At 38.0% G+C, this 17,271-nt stretch overlaps 1 protein-coding gene across 1 annotated transcript; it reads left to right on the top strand.

Moving 5' to 3' along the window:
* The first annotated feature begins 1,913 nt into the window (after positions 1-1,913).
* On the top strand, positions 1,914-12,567 carry LOC139129988 (26S proteasome non-ATPase regulatory subunit 9-like). Its single transcript, XM_070695700.1, has 6 exons — positions 1,914-2,036; positions 6,094-6,196; positions 9,233-9,414; positions 10,677-10,778; positions 11,618-11,706; positions 12,330-12,567. Exons 1-6 carry the CDS (start codon positions 1,929-1,931, stop codon positions 12,355-12,357), a joined length of 612 nt encoding a protein of 203 aa, XP_070551801.1. The 5' UTR covers positions 1,914-1,928; the 3' UTR covers positions 12,358-12,567.
* Positions 12,568-17,271: the final 4,704 nt, after the last annotated feature.

Here is a 17,271-nt window from a genome sequence, read left to right as displayed (position 1 = left end):
GTAACTGTAATATATTAGAGATATGTATCAGAGATATCTAGATGTTTTGCACATCGAAAGTGTGTTTTGCAAAGTGTACTCATCATTATGAAATCTGCGGTTTATATACTACACAGCATGACAACGTCTGATCCTCTACTGTTTTTTCATCGAGAACTCAGAATGAGAAAGCAATATGCACCAATATTTCATAATACATAGATACAGAGACATACATAGAGAAATATGACAAGATATTATCGTTTTCATTAAACGAACTATATATTTCTTTCGTTTGACAGGTTTTCAGTTAAAAGGGTATTAGATGAGCAAAATGACAGTTAGTCAATAAGGCGATGTTGTTTTTGTCATCTTTAGTTGAGCTATTATGGTTTCAACGAGGTCCCTAAGACACTACATGTGCACATCAGAGTTGGCTACACTTAAAAAACTAGCTCTCCAGGGCTTCTCAGGAGATGTGAGCAAAGCAAAAAAGCCCATTCTCTGTGCTCCCTTTTCTTTGTTACTCCTATACAGTAAAATCTTTTCGACTTGCACGATTGTTATCTCGTTTCTTATTTTGCCCCGTTCTCGCGCTATAGGTCGAAGAATTGACGGCGTGATTTTGGGGCTCCAGGTTCTCTATACGATTTCAGGAATATACAAATTATGTGATAAAAATCCCGAAAATCGAGTAAAATTGCGATTCTTTAAACCTCCTTTTCGGTGGTGAATGGTTGATTAAACTGATATGTGAACAACAAAATTGAAGTTGGTAACCATCAATTAGGCCTAATATGTCATTAATTTTATAACATTTTTTTCTTTATAAAATTTCTGAACCCCAGCGTCATGAAACTATATAAGAGGGAAAAAACAAGATCGAAAATTCATATTAATTTCCTAAGAATCTTACGCAAGGACAACTGTTAAGAGTACGGTTTCAGAGAAATAATGTTTTGTCACAAAAAATAAACTTTAGGCCTATTCCTAAATTATCAAGAAAACACAGAGATAAACTGGTCTTGCCCCAGTTCGCCTTTCAGGGAGAGTAGCTGTAGGCCTATAGTAATTTATGACAATAAAGCTTCTTGGTTATTTTTGTTCTGTAATATCAACTACAGTGTCTTGTATACTCTCTGAACCTTTTTTTATTTCATACATACGCTATGATGAAAAACTGAAGTTTGGGCATTTCTGAGAATAAAAATCATGAGGTCAAGAGATAATACCGCTGTCTCTTAAGTTATGCTTAGCTTTACCACAAATGAGGAAATATAATTACTCGCTGAAGTTTTTGATCGGTAGGCCACACTGCTGTTCTGATATTAGTGATTGACACAAATTTTTATACTACTGCTCCGGCCATTTTGTTATGCACAGAACACAGGCACCCGTTAGCTGGGTAGTCTGCTAAGTAGATCGATTTTCGGCTCGCGATCTATCGATCCCGTTAGGTTGCAGTGGCGAGCATATCGACAACGGGATCAATAGATCGATCCCAAATCGATCTACTCAGCAGACTATCCAGCTAACGGACGCCTGTGGCACAGAAGGAGTGAAAGCCATTCACAGTTCATTCAAAATACATGTACTGTAAAGCCTATTCACACTTTAGAAATTTAAAAGGAATAAATGGGCCAACCTGTTTTTGTGTTTTCGAAGGGCCGGGAGGTTACCCCCACCCTGGCCGAAGAAACTGACCAGTCCATTAGGGTCTATACAAAAACACGATTTTTTTTCTCAAAGAGTGCACAAAGAAATAAAGGAGATGAAGCAACAGTCTTTGTATACATCTTTGTATTGAACTGGTTACGTTGGGAGAGTTGGCGTTTTCGAAACTGCTTCGACGGGTGAACAAGTATACTGTTGCGAAACTAAAAGATGAAATCGTATGTCTGGCAGTAACTAGAGCGCCCCCATATCCCACTAAGCGAAAGGGATCCAAGATGGCTGCGTCCTGTCGAGAAAACGCTAGAGAAAACGTCAAGCAACTTATTCAGAGAAAAGACAATATAGAAGCTGAAATTAAAGAATTGTATGAAGTACTAGACTCGGTAAGCCACAATTCTGTTTTATTTCCATATTTAGCGGTACTTTCTCTGTTTTTCCTGGAAAAACAGGAATTTTCGTGTTTGTGTTCCCAAAATAACACCGTCATGCACGACTTGCAGTCTACAGCACAGGCTCTAGAGTCAATGCAGGCGAACCGCTAGCCGCCACTGATACAATAAAATCAATTTTTTATTTTAATTTTTAATTTTTTATTGTATCAGTGGCGGCTAGCGGTTCGCCTGCATTGACTCAAGAGCTTGCGGTCTACAGTTTTATGGCATCATTGGCCACAGTCAGTGTAAATGAAGTACGTTTGTACATGGATGTAAAAACATGGATGTATAACTGCAGAGAAAACTTACCTTCAGTCTCCCCTAAAAGAACAAAGCATTTCTTTGAAATTCTAGGGGAGAGATCCGCTGGTTAGATAGCGTGTATACAAATTATTTACTTTTTTGTTGTGTTGGTCTGTTCGTTTGTTTATATTTGTTTGTTTTACTGTTGTACTTTCATAAAATCGTCGGACTAGATTAGCAAAGACACAGTCCCTCTATAGAGGGACCGTGGTAAAGAGCAGTGTTGCAGCCAGGATTTTTTTAATCAGGGGACACTGTTGTCCACTTCACTAGGGTGACCGGACAATTTTTAAAACTGAATTTTTTTGCCAAAATCTTGATGGCACCTGTTGAAAGTGTTGGTACAAAGTCCAAATCTGAAATAAATAATTTGGCTAATTAGCATGATCACAATTTGGCAGCTTCTGGAAAATCAAAGTTTCCAAATTCTTTCCCTGAGAATATTGTAATGAGGAATGAGACATTGTGACCAAAAATCGGATCAAATATTGTTAAAATGGCTCAAGGATGACTAACTGTACAATAACGAGTCTGGTGAAAGGTGCATAGATAGTTTCCAAATTATTTTTGTGAGAATATTGTATAGGTTGATGTCCTCACGCTGACCTTTGTGTTTCCGGTATCATGGATACAAGCCATTGTTTCTGGTCAGAGACAGGTGCGCAAGTACGGCACTATTGCGAACTTTACTTCCTGCTTTGGGAAAACCGTAGGTGCTAATTTGCACTGCATAGCTGAGTCTTTTTGGAGCACAAAACAAGTAGAAAAATGTCTAAGGTACAATTTGCCCGTATGGCCATTCCTTCCCTTCTTAGAAAATGATGCCAAGAGTCATAGCCGTTTCAAAGTAAAAATTTCGTCAGCAGTTTCTCGGTAGAAAAAAACCTTTTTAGGAATTTTTGCACTCATCTTGACTTCCTAGTCTTCACAACATCCACTGTGAAATGCAACTGTTTCCGTTCACGCGATCTCTCATAGCGACCGTTCGCATGCGAGTAGACGACTTCCAAGATGGTATCCCCTCTGACGTTTGTTGACAAAATGTGTTCATAAACTTCAACTGATTTTCACATCATTACCTTGTTCACAGACATAAATGTGCACAACTGTTGCATACTTAAGGTGCATTTGTTGGATCCCCCTAAAGTTTAAGCCTTCGATTTTGAGGATTCAATCTCAGAAAACTCGTGTCAGCCCCATTGTAGGGAATAGGAGGGCCTCTCGTCCGGTCACCCTAACTTCACTATATATGCTTGAATTTCAGAAGTAATTGTAGCAGCTAGTATGCCTGCCATATCTGCTGCCAATCAGAGAGCTCACCACAGAACTACAAGCAAGTTAAATATCAAGTGCCAGCGTGTTCATTTTTAGCCGGATGCCGGCCAAATTGACCGGCTACTTTCGTATTTTGGCCGGCTACTTTACAGCACTGTTTCGCTCTCTGGCACGGAAATTCTGGTTTTGATAACAATAATTAGATTTTTTTGGTGGTCTTGCAAGCCGCAGATAATATTTCAGAAGTGCCGACGTGGCTATATGTAGTCTAGCAATTTACGCGGTGAACTTGTTGCTATCACTGTACATAGTACCGCGATCAGCGAACGTGTCGTACTATACACTGGGCATCGCTCTCGAGGTCAACCTCGCTCGCCCGATCACAGCCCGAATTATTCCGACGTTCACATCGGGTATAGCCGAAAATTGGACTAACATACAATTACGTTATGCCCGCGAATAGCCGACCATTTCCGAATGAAGCCGACTTTTGTTTCGCTCAAACGCGGAAGAGAAAGTCGACGCTTGAGAGCTTTGGTTTTCTGCGTAAGAGTAGGGCCTTGTCTGATGGGTTTGGTAGGTTTTTGATCGAATCTGAAGCGACCACAAGTTACTGAGTCTCACTGTTCATACTTTCGAAACGCCACGTCAATCTATCCATGGTCGATCACGATGTCAATATTCAACTCAAGTCGATCGACATCGCGCTTTGTGGAGGGGCTGTGGTTGTGTGCATCGCGGAAGAGAAAGTCGACGCTTGAAAACTTTGATTTTGTGACTTTTGTCTGTTGGTTATGGGAGGTTTAGGTCAAATCTAAATAAACAAAAAATTACTTGGTCTCACTTTTCGTACTTTTGAAATGGCTACGTCGATCACAGTGTCAAATTTCAGGTCGACCGATATCGCGTTGTGTGTACTGTGTTACAATTGACTACCAGTGTAGTACAGGCTGGCGTTCAGTGTCGTTTATAGTTTGAGGTTTTATCAAACATGAACACTGAAATTTAGCTCTGTTTTTCAATTATATTCAACATCAGCAAAAAATCAATAATCAGCTCGCGGATTCGTTTTATTGTGAAATTAGTACAGTGAATTAAAATCACTGAAAATTGTGTTCCTATAATTCATTGAATTGAATAAACTCTTTGATTTTACTGTATCTTCAATCAAGTTTATTTAAATCAGTAAAACACTTTGTACAGCCAGGCTGGTCAGGATTCTAGCGGATCGTTACCTGGGTTGTGAAAACCCTAGGCCCCATTCTATGATGTATTTCAAAATGTTTGTTCAAGTCATGAGCTAAACATAATTCTACACAACAGTCTGGTGAAATTTTGCTATTATCCTTGTCAACTGAATGTAGCTGACAGGCCCAAGTGATATCAAATTAATTTTTTAAAACTTTATCCCTTGAAAACATGTTGTAATTGGCAATGATAATGATTTTTCTGTATGCTGAAACGGTCTTTAATACTGTACAAGAATGCATAAAATTACTCCAAAATGTCTTCAAAATTTAAAAATTTCTTGCCCACCCCCGTCCCTGAAACCCTCCCCCTTTGTGTATGTTGAAATAGCCTTTTATACACTGTATAAGAATGCATGAAATTGCTCAGAAATGTCTTCAAATTTAAAAATAATCCTTAACACTCTCATGCTGAAATGGGTTTTCATACAGTACAATAATGCATGAAATTACTCCAAAATGTCTTCAAATTTTAAAAATTTCTTGCTTTCAGGGAGGGGACCCCTTCATTGAAACCCTCCCTCCTGTGTGTATGTTGGAATAGCCTTTTATACACTGTATAAGAATGCTTGAAATTGCTTAGAACTATCTCCCCTCCCCCCTGGTTGCACACATTAGCTAACCGCCTACTTTTCTGAATTTTCCGCCTACTTCAAAAATTTTTGAGAACCCTGAAGTGCAGTGTTTCATTACATGTAATTACAGTTCCGAAAGTAGCAAAGTATACTCAAAATAACCATGCAAAACAAAGGTCATCGGCAGTTTCGCAGACTACACCCCAACACAGTTGACTAGTGAGTGCGCCCACGGTCCCTCCACAATTTTGTGGTGGGACTGTGGTGCGCCTGAGGTGACCCGCAGTATGTGAGAATGTGCGACAATGTGTTCAATGTTTGGGACATTGTCACAAGACCGCGTTCTGGCTGCAACACTGTAAAGAGTTGTGGCACAGAAATTGTCTACGATCTTAGGGTGATGAATACTGACCAATGTGTTATTATCAACTGTTTTGCAAACCTGATTTGTAGCATGGCACAGATACATTAGATAGCATTTACCGCGAAGTTAGCCAAAGATGCTGAAGGTTTTGTGTATCCTTGATTCCAACTTGCATGTAGGCTGAGCTTTCACTTTCAGTTGGCGTAACTGATAGATATTAACTTGTCTGGATTGTCTTTCAGCAAAGAGGTGTTGGCATGCAGGGACCACTGATTGACAATGAAGGATACCCACGTAGCGACATCGATGTCTACACAGTCAGAACGGCAAGAAACAAAATAATATGTAAGATCTTGTCAACATTTTCTTGTTTGTCATCATTGTACTTTTATCAGTTCCATGATGCAGTGCGCAATAGGGTGTACAAAGCATACAGTACTCAGAGAACTTTTTAGCCATAGAGTAAATACTGGGTATGTTACTCATAGAACTTTTTAGCCATAGGGTAAACACTGGGTATGTTACTCATAGAACTTTTTAGCCATAGGGTAAACACTGGGTATGTTACTCATAGAACTTTTTAGCCATAGGGTAAACACTGGGTATGTTACTCATAGAACTTTTTAGCCATAGGGTAAACACTGGGTATGTTACTCATAGAACTTTTTAGCCATAGGGTAAACACTGGGCATGTTACTCATAGAACACAATGGCAGGTTACACTCGGACCTACATTTTCGTCGCCGATGGATGAAAAATGCAAAAGACATTTTTTTTTGGCTTTGCAGATTTATGTCATTCTTGTACAACAAACTGTTGTAAAATGCAAAGGATTATGCTTTTGTTGTTTTTGGTGCGTAGACTATGTTTTTTACAGCCACAGCGATGCATTGTAGGATAATCGCTGCATGAATCTGATTAAAATCGAGCTGTAGTGATGTGCTCGGTATTTTCGCCCTTACCGTTGTGGTTGTTTACTTTCGCGTAGCCTCGTAGTGAGGCGAGGCTACGCGAAAGTAAACAACCACAACGGTAAGGGCGAAAATACCGAGCACATCACTACAGCTGGATTTTAATCAGATTGATCGCTGCATGTGCGTGACATCAGACACTGCGGCTTGAAATACAGTCAAATTTTATCAATGCTGCGTGTGTGGCTACTTTTGCAGCTTGTACTCTGAGTCATAAATATACCGGTATCTTTTAGTATTCATTGTTACACTAGCAGTCGCCTACTAGAATGTATTTTCCTAATTCTTGCATGGATAATTCCCTGCCAAGTTCATATTTCACCATCAGGTCAAGTTCATTAAAACTAGTGATATGTCCCATTTGGTGCATTTTAACAAAAAATTGAACATTTGAAGGCCCCTGAAATCACAGCCACTCTAAACATGGTTTTGACGGACTAAAGCTGTTGGAACAGACCAAGCCAAATAGGTGGAAACACGTATGGTTTTTGCTCAATACCGCTTTTCACTGATTTGGCTCAGTGTTTGCCCTGGGTTCAAAAATCTTGTAGCAAATTTGGCTAGAAGCCCTAAAAAATTATTTGTCAAACCAGATATTCAATTCGCCAAGCAGATACCACTGATCGCAAATGACGTCATTTCTCTCATTAATATGCAAAAATAAATATTTGTCTGCATTTTCTGCAAGAATGACGGAAATAAACCTTAGTGCTACTATGGATACTAAAAGTCACACCAATTTATGGTTCAGATTACACGGTGCCAACATCGGCCACGCATACAACATTTCAAGCAATACTTGTCCAACGTTACTAGGCGTATGCACCTATATTTAGTAACAAATCTGAAAATTGCTATCAGTGCTATACTTTACATATCAGGCTAGTATAGACAATGGCATGAAACCTGGTTCAGCATATTAGTTTTATGAATGAATCAGATATCCATTCTCGTAGCAGTTCAAAAGTAAAATACTCTCAGACTTGAGAATATGTGCATTTTAGACTTTCAATACATTTGCTTTACACTTGAATTTAGCAAGCGATGCTCAGACAGTCCACAGCGTATCGATGGCGCTTGGGTCAGGTGTCATCACTACAGACATCAGTGCGTATTCACAGCCAGCTTGAATCATGCCATGGATCGCGAAAATCACAGATCATAATTATGTAAACAGAACAATAAAATATCAAATATATACCCTTTGATACGGAGAAACATCTTTTGTTTCACTGACGATCAAGTTAAATGCTCAAATATCGTGACAAGACTTTGCGTATTTGCACGATATGAATGCGGAAGTACGCCGACTCGGCCCTCGGCGGACGAGCGAGCACCTTCTCCGAAGTCTGATGACGATGTCACATCACAGTACACTGAAAATTCTCGCGAATTTATCTTTAAGGAAGCCAATTCACACAAGTTTCTAACGCAAGTATAGATATTTTTGTTAGCAGCAATACACCACCAACATTTTCGCTGTTCAGGAGTGCCTTACTCGCTCTACGTTCTAAAAAAACCATGCGTAAGCTTATGCTTTTGACCATGCCACTACCTTCCTTTCCGAATTGACGGTCGACATTCCTCCACTGATCATATTCCATTTCATAGCTTTACTTGTACTTAGAACTTGCGTTAGGGGTGGTTTCTCCCCATATTGGGGGAGCAGCCAAAGTCAAAAGGAAAGTTTGCCGTTTTTGCTTAGTTTCACTGTCACTACGATCCTGCATGGAGTAATCTGCAGGCACATTGCGCGTATAGTCCAACCCAAAACTTCGAACATTTTAGTCAACTAGTCATGATATACATGCATGACATACTTTTGGTTGTGAGTTATTTCGTTACAATTTTATTCATACTGTATGTGTTACAAATAGGATCTCCTGACATACCGGTATAAGGTCAGGGATGCACAGAGATAAAGCTTCACGTCTGAAGTTTATTTATAGAGGACAGCACGCGGAAAGACAAAGTGATGGCGTCAAAGTGAAATTTTCGATTCGCAAGGTTGCTAATTATGCCAAAATCTTCTCACCAAACGCTACTTTTTTCTCGCATTTGCGATTTGGCGAGCAGGCAGCGGAAACACTGTGGCTGATGGAGAAGTGGGATGATGGCCATTTTGAATTTCCAATATCGGTAAATCTTGGGTAATTTTTCTAGTGCCAAAATTTGCATGAAGACCCTCAATATTTTTTCTTGATTTTCAAAGTGTATGGTTGAAAGATTCCTTGAGGAAAATTTGAGCGAAATTTTAACTCTTTACTTTTGAAGTGCACACTAATAGTTACAATCTGTCAACGGGTTGTAACCTTGTGAGCAGTTCCTTGGCCCTCTTTCATCTTACGATAGATCTAAGCCCATTTGCTTCATTGCTTTCTCTTCCGTGTTTTATTTCTTATTGCAATAGGTCTCCAGAATGACCACAAAGATCTGATGAAACAAATTGAGCAGGGACTTCATGTCCTACATGGACAGGAAAGACAGGTCATCAGCAGAAATCAGGAAGAGAAAATGGAAACAGACAGTGCAAGGCCGAGGCCTTTTGCAAAAATTGACACAGTATCGCCCGGTTCACCAGCTGCCATTGGGGTAGGTCATATTTCACTCCATACATTCAAACCAAAATCATACTTTTAAAAATAAAAGGAAATTATGCAACACCATAACTGTAAATGTGGTTTTTACACACACAGAGTAACAGTGTAACAATTTTGCAAAAGTTGCTACATGATTGCTTGAAAACTGTGACCACAGCAACATTGGAATGACTTCACTCCATTCATGAAATCATATTACTTTGCTGCTATACCAATATAACTTATGCGTCGGTGTTATAAAAGCAGTTTCAACACGTGGCGTCAGCCTAGCATCAGACCAACTTTTTCCTGATCCAGAGCAGTTTTGGGCCGCCACAAATCCGCGTCAGCCCAGATAACCGTGTGTGGACGTGTAACGCCGGCCCTGGTCCCTGATGATCTTCAAGTTTGATCGTCAAGTTTACATTCACTGAACATTTTCAATCCAGTCTTTATCAGCTCGTGTTTTAAGAAAGATATTTTCCCACCAAGTTTCACTTTGCAAACAAAGCCATGTCACCAAATTCACTGCACTGGTGTTTGTACAACTGAGAGGTGCAAATGTTAACAACGATGTTAAGAACACCATGAACTGGTTATTTATCTATCACCAACATATCCGATTCCAGTCCATACACTCAGTAAAGATGTGCCGAAGTTGTCTCCGATGTTTAAAATAGTCAGTGGCAGTCATATAAGCTGTTCTTGTGCATAAAAGGTATATGACCGGCCCTCTCTCTATTCACGTCCAAGCACATGTCGTTCTTATTAGCATATCAGTGGAAGTCAGAGTCCGCTGCCGGAGTGAAAATCTTGAGTAGTCCTTGGAAAATCAACCGAAATATGTAAACAAACCAGAGATTTTGTTCACAAAAGGAGTTAGGGAATGAGCAATAATCAGAGTTCAGGCAGGTATAGGTCATTTTATTGAATTACGCTCACTTTGGTTTATTTTGCTGTTCAAAGTCCCCACACAAGTTGGGTGGCGGTAATTGACCCATTTTTGCTAAAAGGTGGCCCGCAGCTATCCGTGGTGGGGTTGACCTTTTGATGACCCGCATAGACACACGCTACTCAGCCACAGATAGCTGCGTTTCCACAGCTATAACATTCAATGGTGCACATAATGCTATTTAAAGATTACTATGTCCTACCTTTGTTGAAGGTCCCTGCCATTGATAATAACTGAATGTCCTAGTATTATTTTCATTTTAATAATGTTCAATGACAGTTGAGTGTTCTTCATCTATTCACCTTTATTTTTGTTATTTTTAGGGTCTGGTCAGTGGTGATACTTTATTGAAATTTGGGTCGGTTACGACAGAAAACTTTCGAAGCCTGCAGAACATAGCTGAAGTTGTTCAACACAGTCAAAGGGTTAGTGTTGTTAGTTTTCAGCTTGCCATTCTTCCTGAAAAATGGGAACAATATTGAGATGACATCATATACCAGTCAGTACATGTGTGCTGTGTTGTTGAGGTATCCCTGTTGAGAAACATGCTGTGAAGGGTTACAGTTAAGAAGTAAAACATGAAAACTACCCCGGTTGAATTCCAATGCATCATCAGGTATGGCTAGCCCTTTGAGTGATTGAACTTTTCCCACTTAAATTTCAGTGCAACATTTTACCATAGACTTTAAAAACGGTTTAAGGTCTATGATTTTACAAAAAATATTTGAGAGAGGAGGAGCATGGTTAAATTTCTGACTTTAAAGGGCTGGCCAATAGAGGGCGCTAAAACAAAGTCATGGAGAATACACAAAAATTATTGTTTCATTTTGTGCTTTCATGTGCTTCCACTTTATAAAATTTACAATTGTCATAAATTTTTCTGTTGTTTTTGAAATTTTGGATCAAATGGACATAATTTTTCATTGACTACAGTTTTTGACAAAATTTTGGCAAAACTCTAAAATCAGTGTCTTGGCCTGAAAAAAAATTGTCTGCATGATAATTCATACAGGCAATAAAAATCTATTTTAGCACTGAAAGGGTGAAATGGTTTGTGGCCTGTGCTCTCAAGCGATGTTTATTAAAACTTTTTAAATAGTACACGGTTCACATAGAGACACATAAAAATCCATGCAATACTCTTCTCTGATGTTTCATTGTATCTACTTTATGACTAAACTTAGAATGTGTTTTTCCGATTTATGTACTTATTTCGATGTTTAAGTTGTTTCTTCATTCATTTCTTCATTCATTCATCTATCAGAGACCTGTCAGTGTAACAGTCATCAGGAACAAAGAGCTTATTCACCTTGGAATAACACCACAGCCATGGTCAGGAAGGGGTCTTATTGGGTAAGTCTCATTACATCTTGTGAGTTCCAAATGTCCATAGAAAGTTGAACTCTTCGAGACCAAAGATCTCCTATCAAAATATTGACCTATTACAATGGGGAAGTCACCATTCTGCTATCAAAAGAGACCAGAGGATTAAAGTTGACAATAGATGGCTAACTCATCATTCAAATTGACCACGCTACAAACTACCCCACATGCGCAAACATGCATAGAAATACATGTAGTTGCTTATGTGCTCGTACACATGGGTTTATTTTGTACCGCCATCACGTGATGTCTTTGGTGTACTGAGTCTGTAGAACACATGGTGTCCTTTTCCTTGCAGAGTAGAACCATGTGCAGGTTGAATGTAGAATGACGTAAAAACATTTCCAGTCCAAGTTCTCTCACAGATATGGTCTACTGCCCCTGAAAAGTTTGAATTTATCTGTCATTAGCTTTTGAAATGTGTAGCTTTTGAAATGTGACAAAAATGTATATTGTTGTCCAGTCATTTGAACTTTATTCTCCAAGTATATTTTTAGACATCACCAACAGAAAATGGCCTTCAACAAACTTCAAAATGATGAACAGAATTTTGATTTCTGTACCTAACTGAATGCAAATTTGACTTATTTCAGATGTAACATCGTACCATTGAGTTCATAATGGATAACTGTGAGAAGGTTGAAGATTACTGCATCATCTCTTTGTTCTCAAAAACACTACTATCAATAGTTGTACCTCTTGATACAGGATATTTATATTTTACTTTACTATTTGAACTGCTAAAGATATTATTTGATTTGAGACATGGCTGCACAAATGTGTTATTTTACTAGCATTGTCAATAAATAAAGACTACAAAACTTATTGTTACTTATATTGTAATAAGCTGTCATTGTTTGTTGATCCATTCTAAACTTTGTTCTTCAATTTCATCTATTCTATATCCCACACGGATATTTGACTAAGTATCTGAACTTCAGCTTGAAAGTGAAACATTTTTTTGTAAAAGTGTTAGTCTACTTAAATCAAAAAACAGGCTGATATGTTATCATGGCCTTCAGCTTCTTCAGTGATGTGTGAGAGCCAGCTGAACCTTGAGCATACATAAATTGCAAACACAATACCACTGAGGGCGCTATTTCATCACTCGCTCAAACTTTAGCAGGGCCTTTCAGTCAATGCTTTTATACCGTCTATTTATCTCAATGCTAGTGTGGTTTTCTGTGGTAAATTAATCATAACTTTGGAACGGTTACCAAAATTGTAAATCACACAGATGTGATGTGAGGTAAGGCAAGTAAAGTTCCATGTTAGTCAACTAACAATCCTGGAAATACTTGCTCAGAAAATAAACACGCAATAAAACAATGCCAAAGGTCATTTGAGTGGTTCAGCTGTGCTCAGACAGGCACTGAAACAGAGCTGTGTGAAAATATCTGGTGTGAGATGAGATAACAAGGACTTTATGATGGGATATTTTCATATTCACTTACAAGATCAGGTATACTATGGCAAAAGTGAAGATAATTTTAAGACATTCCTTTCCGTAGACATTTAGAACCAGCTGCTGTGTGTGGTTATACCATCCATCTTGTACACCATGACCAGAACATGACATGTTGTATCTAATTCATTTTATTACTAAAATATACAAAATGACATCTACATGAAATCTAAAATTGAACCATGCACACTTACAAATTTATAAATTTTTAAATATGAGCATTGCAACTACTTCTGCACTCAATCCATGCTACCTGTGAGCAGGTTTTGTTGGCCATCCTTTTGGCATATTTTGCTATGCCAGTATTATTGAAAAATATTGCTGAACATAAAGTAGACAGACTGCAACACTATTCATTGAATCATATCACTGAAATCAATGTCCTTATTCTGCCTGATGAAAAGTAAGCCAAGCAACACTATCAATAGAGGTACTAAAATTCATATCTTTGAATAAATGCAGGACATGAGAACATATTCTGAAAATATTTTCAATTTAAGTACAATATACTTCTGCTATTGATGTTCCTTCAACACAAAAGATGAGATAATTCTAGAGACAGTTTTCATAGTTTTATGTTAAAGATACGGACAGTGATGAAAATAATATAGACTGTAAACTTGTAAATACAACAGGAAACATGTTCAATTTTTGTTTTCTTGTAGACAGATAATAGACATAATCTACTCACATATTGCATGATTACAATTATAAATTCACTTGTGGGTTTTTTCCTTACAAATTAGAATACTGCAAAGATAACAGATTAACCAATATGATATGCACATTGAATTTAAAAATTAAAGGCAGTGATATAAACTACAAAAAATAATCATACCAAAGTAAAACCAACCGGCAACATTCCAAACATTTTTACAGAGCCAGAAAACTTCTAAAACACATATGTATTTGCTGCAGGAGAATGCTACTGAGTGCCTTCACTAATGTGTTTTCAGTCAGTGTGATGGAACTCTGAGAAATGTTTAGTGTGTTTTGTACAACTTTCACAAAATTTCAAAATTCTTATAGCAATCTCTTGGAGTGCAATTTAAGCACTTGATCACGATTGTCAATACAAAACTTTATTGACATGAAGGAGCAATATTCAAATATATTAGAAGTATTTAAAATGAAAAGTGATGGTATTAAAGTGTAAATAATTCATCCTTAAGCAGAGTAAAACCAATTCTCTTGCAAAATTTTTACAATGTCATAGAAAGTAACAAGACACATGGCGTTATTTGTATTTACTGTTGGAGAATACTAATGAACGCTTTCACCAATGTGTTTTCAGCAAGCGTGATCGAATTAGGAGAAACATTTTTATGTCATTTTGTGCAAATTTTCTTAAATTTCTAAATTCTAGCTACATGTACAAGCTCCAAGAGTGCAATTTAAGTACTTGATCACTATACTGATTGCAAAAACTGTTCATTAACATTTCAATATATATTACACAGATTTCATTCTTTTAGTCCCCGCGGACGAAGTCCGGCGGGGACTTATAGATTGGGTCCCGTCCGTGTGTCCGTCCGTCCGTCCGTCCGTCCGTCCGTCCGTCATCAACAGTTTCTCAGACACTGCTAAACTAATTTTGTTCAAACTTGGCACAAAGGCATAGCACTATGACCTACAGATGCACGTCGATTTATTTTGTGATACGATCCAATATGGGCGCGAGGCGGCCATTTTGTTGCGATTTTTCATGTCTTTGGACCATAACTCAGACATCCTTGAGCACATTCTGCTCAAACTTGGCACAAAGGCATAACATTATGCCTTTCATATCCTTGTCAAATTATTTTGCGATATGTTTCAATATGGGCGCGTGGCGGCCATTTTGTTGCGATTTTTCATGTCTTTGGACCATAACTCAGACATCCTTGAGCACATTCTGCTCAAACTTGGCACAAAGGCATAACACTATGACTTTCATATCCATGTCAAATTATTTTGCGATATGTCTCAATATGGGCGCGTGGCGGCCATTTTGTTGCGATTTTTCATGTCTTTGGACCATAACTCAGACATCCTTGAACAGATTCTGTTCAAACTTGCCACAAAGGTATAACACTATGGCCTACATATGCATGTTAAATTATTTTGTGATACAATCCAATATGGCCACGAGGCGGCCATTTTTTTTGCGATTTTTCGTGTCTTTGAACCATAACTCAAAGATCCTTGAACCGATTCTGTTCAAACTTGACACAAAGGCATAACACTATGTCCTACATATGCATGTCGAATTATATTGCGATATACGATCCAATATGGGCGTGAGGCGGCCATTTTGTTGCGATTTTTCATGTCTTTGAACCATAACTCAGACATCCTTGAACCGATTCTGTTCAAATTTGGCACAAAAGCAAAACATTATGCCCTTCATGAACACCAATTTATTTGTGATATGATCCAATATGGCCGACAGGCGGCCATTTTTTTGCGATTTTTTCATGTCTTTGAACCATAACTCAAACATCCTTGAACCGATTTGGTTCAAACTTGGCACAAAGGCAAAGCACTATGGCATACATATGCATGTATCAATTAAGCTTGCGATAGGATCCAATATGGCTGCAGAACTGCCATTTTGTTGGAATTTTGCATGTCTTTGAATCGTAATTCAAAGGTCATTACACCCATTTTGTCCAAACTTGGCACAAAGATCAAGCACTATGGCATACATATACATGTCAATTTACTTCGTGACATGTTCCAATATGGCTGCCAGATTGTCATTTTTTTCCTATTTCTGGATTTTAATCATATATCATATTCTTAATCATATGCAAATATTCTTTAACCAATGTTGTTGAGACTTGGTACAAAGATAAAGTACTATGGCATACATATGCATGTCTACTAATTTTGTGCTATGATCCATATGGTCAATAGACAGCCATTTGATTTCAATTTTGGTGTGATTTTTTTATGTCTTTGAAACATAAACATAGGTCACTGTCCCTCGATGGACTGATTTTGTTCAAACGTGATACGAAGATAAAATACTATGGCTGCATTCTTGTGCACATTAATTTGCTTCATTATATGATCCGAAAGGGCTGATTACAACAACATACCCGATCCCATACCATTTCGAAAATTCCACCAAACCATGTGTATAGTATGTGCCATCATGACACTGGAGGCAGTAAGGGCATCGTTATGTGTGATGTAATCAAAAGTTCCTTGAGTGGTCATTACCGGCAGAGATGAGTCATTTATTGAACATTCCTCAGATTACTTTATTATGCAAGTCACAGGCCTGATGCACCCGTTGCATCAATGTCATTCCACAGCTACCTAGACCACAGTTACCTAGACACCAAAGATTATTACAAAATGGACAAGCGGGGACTGTGTCATCAACGATGACTTGTTCAAGCAGAGAAAGGGTTTGAAAATAGTTACCTTCTGTCACGCCTAATCGGTTACATGTACAACAATCTGTAACAAAATGTGAAACATCTAATTGATTCCAGTATTGACACTTACAAACTGGACAAGCTACAAAAAAGAAAAAGATATTCTATGTGCACTCAGAACATCCAAGGGAAGATTACATCATGTAGCTCATCTCTTATTTAAAACAAAACTGCATGAATATACAAATGCGTAAATCCAACTTTAAGTATGCTAAATAAACATATCAAATCTTTAAGTGATATCTGTGAAAGTCACATATATGAAGGACATGTAATACTTATCTACTGGATATAAGATATCTCTATGTTCTCTTACTGCCCTACTTAAGTACCAAGTCACTGCTAAAATACTAAATTATCGCACAAAACACTGAATACACACTCTTCTTTCAATATTGTATGTAATATGGCAGTATAAATCCCAGCAGGCTATTGACATCTGTATGGCGGGGTACATTTCATGTTCTCCAGATAACTGAGGAACTGGTATTTAATTCTGAACAATCTCATCTATTCAACATATTAATATCTGAACACTGTAATTAACTTTCCCAAGGAACATTGCAGGTAAATAAACGCGCTGTTAATAGTTTACAATTACACAGAGATACATTTAAGATGATAGTTCAATATTCAACACCA

Source organism: Ptychodera flava, chromosome 3 (assembly GCF_041260155.1).
Source record: "Ptychodera flava strain L36383 chromosome 3, AS_Pfla_20210202, whole genome shotgun sequence".
NCBI classification, from domain to species: Eukaryota; Metazoa; Hemichordata; class Enteropneusta; family Ptychoderidae; genus Ptychodera; species Ptychodera flava.
This window is presented reverse-complemented; position numbering and strand designations above follow the sequence as displayed.